General features: G+C 42.4%; 1 protein-coding gene across 4 annotated transcripts in view; it reads left to right on the forward strand.

Annotated features, from left to right (window-relative positions):
• The first annotated feature begins 6 nt into the window (after positions 1-6).
• MAN1A2 (mannosidase alpha class 1A member 2) overlaps positions 7-4,713 on the forward strand; it is a 217,773-nt gene continuing 213,066 nt past the window's right edge. For 3 of the 4 annotated variants that reach the window (XM_006028550.3, XM_025209999.1, XM_014522227.2), the window contains exons 1-2: positions 7-364; positions 3,214-3,303. In XM_006028550.3, coding sequence (XP_006028612.1) covers positions 57-364; positions 3,214-3,303 — 398 coding nt within the window. In that variant the 5' untranslated portion in view covers positions 7-56. The remainder of the gene's footprint in view (positions 365-3,213; positions 3,304-4,713) is intronic. The other variant, XM_006028551.3, reaches the window with a different exon arrangement.

Below are 4,713 nucleotides of genomic sequence, written 5' to 3' on the forward strand. Positions count from 1 at the left end.
CGGGGGCTGAGCGCTGCGGCCGGGCCGGGGCCGCGGGGCCCGCGCGTGACGGGGCGATGACCACGCCGGCGCTGCTGCCCCTGTCCGGGCGGAGGATCCCGGCCTTGAACGTGGGCACCGCCTCCTTCCCGCACCACAGGGCCACGCTGCGGCTGTCCGAGAAATTCATCCTGCTCCTGATCCTCAGTGCCTTCATCACCCTCTGCTTCGGGGCGTTCTTCTTCCTGCCCGACTCTTCCAAACACAAACGCTTTGATCTGGGGTTAGAGGACGTGTTGATTCCTCACGTGGATACCAGCAATGGGGGCAAAAACCTCGGAGGCTACTTGATCCACGGGCAAGGACATGATGAGCACCGGCACAGGTAGATGTGCAAGGTTTGGTCTTGCCGGGCCTGAGGCTGCTGTTGCTTAGGCGCTGGGAGCTGGGCACAGCAGCTGGGTTGGGTCCAGCAGAGTCCCTGTAAGCGGCTGGCCTGTGTGTGGGCCCTATCTTTTCCCTCTTGCTGTTTGTGGCAATGTGTAGCCCTGTCCACATGGAGGATCTCACTGTTTTCAAGGGAAGAGTTGGGGTAGCTTACCAGTTGCCAAACCGATAGATGCCTTCATGAAAGACATAAGGGCCTTTGGATGGGCCCACAAATAGAAGGTTGCAGCCTTTGCTGTTCTCACCACTATCAAATGTCCATTCCCCCCCCGCCCCCCGGTGTGTGCCCTTTTCTCATTTTTTCTGCTTTCCCCCCATTCCCCTTGGTTATTATGCATCATGGTTTCCCATGGAGTTCAGAGCCCTGTCCATCATGATTCTACCACCTTGAACCTCACAGCCTAATCCATACTTCTGTGCTTCATGGATTTTTACTTTCTCTTTGCTTAACATCAGTAAAGGGAGTGAAGTTGCTGCAGCTTTGGGAGTAAACTCAGTTGGCAGTGACTGGCTCTGTCTAGCAGTGGTTACTAATGGAAGGTGGCTAGCAGTGAAGTGTGGGGACTGAACTCTTAGAGCACTGCTGCTTCTTGTTCTAGGTGGCCTTTATGCATCACTTGCAGCACCCAGCCTCCCCTGGTGCTGTGCTGGGTCAGATTAAGCTGGCCTCAGACTTGATTGTAATAGGAAAACTAGGCTTCTTATGATCTCTGTTTTACTTAAAATAAATCGAATGAACAGATTTCTTTGGTGTATGATTAAACACATACTGATATATGGCCCGTGAATATTAGAAGTGAAGCTTTCTCCGCTGTTGGAGATATGTGCAATACAAAAAGTATGGCTGATAGAATCTTTTCCTCAGTACTGTGAAAATTAATAATAATAATAATAAAATTCAAATAATATTTTTTGTGTGCTGACAGTGACTTGTTTCTCTGTGAACATTGCAAAATATTTGCCTCTGTACCATGAGAATTTTTTTAAAGTAGTGTTGCTGGATTTTTTTTCTTTACGAGATGACATTTTGTTCTGCTGCCTTTGTGGTGTATAAAAGCAACTTGAATGCCATGAATTGGATATTTTTTCAAATATTATTTCTTTAAAACTATCAGCAATTTAAAACCTAGTCTTTTATGTTTCTCTGCTGCAACCTGCCTGGAAAGGCATATTGTGGCATCTCATTCATTAATTGAAAGGGTGTTGAATATTTAATGAAGACTTCTTTTGTCTCAGATGTTAATTGGCCATTGTAGTTGCATTTTAAACCAAAATTAGGTTTAGACATTCTTGATGATAATCCATGTCCAGTAATTGCCTTTCCTTTTTTGCAAAACAACAGGATACTAAAACTCACAAGTTCTATAACTTTTTTTTGGTGACCTTGTAGTCACTGTAGTCATCTAGTACAAACAAAACCTGAAGTTTAAAATGGAAAGCAAGCAAGACACAGAGGTCACAGTGGGGAGAGTAGGGAAAAAAATTGGAATTTTGAATGTGCATGGTGTGGTACAGTAGGTGGGCCATGCAGATGAAAATGAGCTTGCTGATACCAGGTGCTAAACATTTTGAAGTGATTGTTCTGTGGCATTTGTAACTTACTGACCTAAGTTTTATTCCCATTTCTGTATGTGTATAGGATCTTATTTTTATTACAGTGAAGACACTTCAGCCTTTGATTTCAGTATTGTAGAATCATAGAAAGTTAGGGTTGGAAGGGACTATAGGAGGTCATCTGGACCAACCCCTGCTCAAAGCAGGATCATCTCCAGCTAGATCATCGCAGCCAAAGCTTTGGTCTTAAAAAACCTCCAAGGATGGAGTGGTATCAAAAAGGGGCTTTCAGTAGCTGTGCACACCTTGATTTTGCTTACCTGTAGAAAGATGCAACTTTTTTATTCTGTTCAGAGGAGAAGTCAGTTTGTTTATGTAGGCTTTGTCTATCCTAGAGGAACTTGCATGTTTACCTTTCAGTTCTTTGGCTTATCTTGCATCTGTAGTTGAAAGTGCTCCCATGCCCTTGTTTGGGTTATGCTTTTGCGTATAGATGGGGTCATCATTCTTACCAGTTTCAACAATGCACTGTTTTCCCCTATACCACTAACTACTGAAGTTGGCTGTATGCACAGATTGGCCATTTGATCCAGCTGGTGGATATGGGGCTTTGACAGCATTTGATGACAGGGAGCTTTGGCAGCAGATGCTGGGAAAAAACACCAGCAGTGAGCTCTCTCCCTTTGTTGTCCACCCACCTCTGACTTGAACATCTGACCCCAGCAGTCTTTCCTGCCCTAGTGCAGGGTGGCTGAACCTGATGATCTGTAAGGTCCTTTCTGGACCCAACAACTATGAAACAGGGGCAGTCTGGCTCACAGCCTTAAAATGTTGCTGATTGCTGACTCAGTTGGTTCCTTTTATAGCATATTTTGGAGGAATTAATCTTATAAATACACTGTCACCTAGTCTGGGGATGATGTGGTCATTGGTCTCTAGCTGAAGTTACAAACAATAGTTAATTGTTATTGATTTGCTGACATTTTGGGTGCATCACCTGAAGCTGCAGGTGGTGCGATGAAGAGATGAACAGTCCTGCATAGGCAATTCTGGGTTGAATTATTGTCCCAATTTGGGGTGGAAAGGCTTTTTTTTAATTCCCCCCCCCCCCCCCCCGGGTGTACAGTATGTTGGGCAAAATCTTTGGGTCTTATACACCCACTCAGAGATGCTTTTGAATAGCATTGAGATGGCAGGTAGCAAAGGGTCAGACTGGCTCTTTTAACTTTTCAGAGAAATGGGATGGGGAGCTGGACATGATGATACTAGATTGGAAGGATCTCTTCATTTCCTCTCTCATTCCTTGGGCTCTGAGATGAAAAGGTAGGTAGTTCATAGTGAAACAATCATGCATTGAATTTCTTGAGGGGAGGGGCATGGCAGGGAAGGGAATGCTTGGTGGCTATGAGAACAGTTCTATTTTCTGTGAATGCTAGTGTTAACATTCATAAAAAGATGGAAGTTACCTGTCCGGTATATAAAATACCGTTCTTAACATTTATGTAGTAGAGACGCATGTCCATCTTAATGCCTGTTTTTCTTTCAGTATTTGAGCAGTTTTCTCTGAGCAAGTCCTCCAAATTTGCAATAAAATTTTCAGCTGATGTGTATTTATTTCCACCAGGCTGAAATCATTAAGCAGTTGACATAAGCAGTCCTTTGCCATTATGCTTCTTTTTTTCTTTTCTTCCCAAAATGGGATGATACACGCAGATAGTTCTTGAGGGTCCTTGTTAATTAAGTAGCAATGACCATTTCCTGGACCTTCGAACTTTTATTCTTTTCAGCTGTTAAAATAGCAGACCCATTGTTATCAATTCCCTGGTAATTTTTAAAAATCTTTGTAGTTAATTATGGAGATTCTTGTTTGTTTGTTTAGAGGCAGGATAGATTCAGGCAGGATTATGCAGAAATTATGGAATATGAAAAATGTGCAAAGATGGAAGATAAATATTTTCTTTTTTGGAAAGTTTAATGCATCTTATTAACTTATCCCATTTGATATTATAAATGAGTTAAAATGTGTCTTGGTGCTGTAGTTGTCTTCCAAATTTGTTTAAGAGATTACTGAGAAGAGAACCTTTGAAATCTGAACATCAGCAATACAGATTCCAAGTATTACTTTCTCCCTAATGAAAATTAAAATGATGATGTAATAGGAAATAAATCATGCGACCAACAGGAGTATAATATCATCATCCCAAAGGTTTGAAGCCACTTCAGAGCAGCAGTGTCCTATTTCTGTGCCAACAGTGGAGTCTGCCACAAACTCACTGTTTATTTTCTGTGAGTATAAGATAATTCATAAATATTACAAAAGGGCACACCAAACATCACCAGTTGCAGTAGGCATTTCAAGAGCACATTACATTTTGGGTGCGCAGGTCCTTCTGTAAGTCATTGGGTTTTGTGCTCTTAAATTAATGAGGTAATACTGAAAAGACCAACCCAAGCATTACTTTGGAAGTTTGTCTGTTACACGACCCTCCTGTGTGTCATATCTGCTCAGGAGGAAGTCTGTTACAGCCCCAAGTTTTTTTTTTCCAGCTCAACTGTAGAGCGAACTGTCTTCAGTTGAAGACACATCCAGTTTAAGTTCTGATTGGTTGGATAAAACAGTAGTTTTTATATGTACTAGGAAACATCTAATTTGTGTGACATGCTGACAGCTGGCAATAACAATACAAATGAAAGACTCAATTTTTAGTGGCTTCTCTTTCTAGCTGTACATTT

The sequence above is a fragment of the Alligator sinensis genome, unplaced genomic scaffold (assembly GCF_000455745.1).
Source record: "Alligator sinensis unplaced genomic scaffold, ASM45574v1 scaffold422_1, whole genome shotgun sequence".
NCBI lineage: Eukaryota > Metazoa > Chordata > Crocodylia > Alligatoridae > Alligator > Alligator sinensis.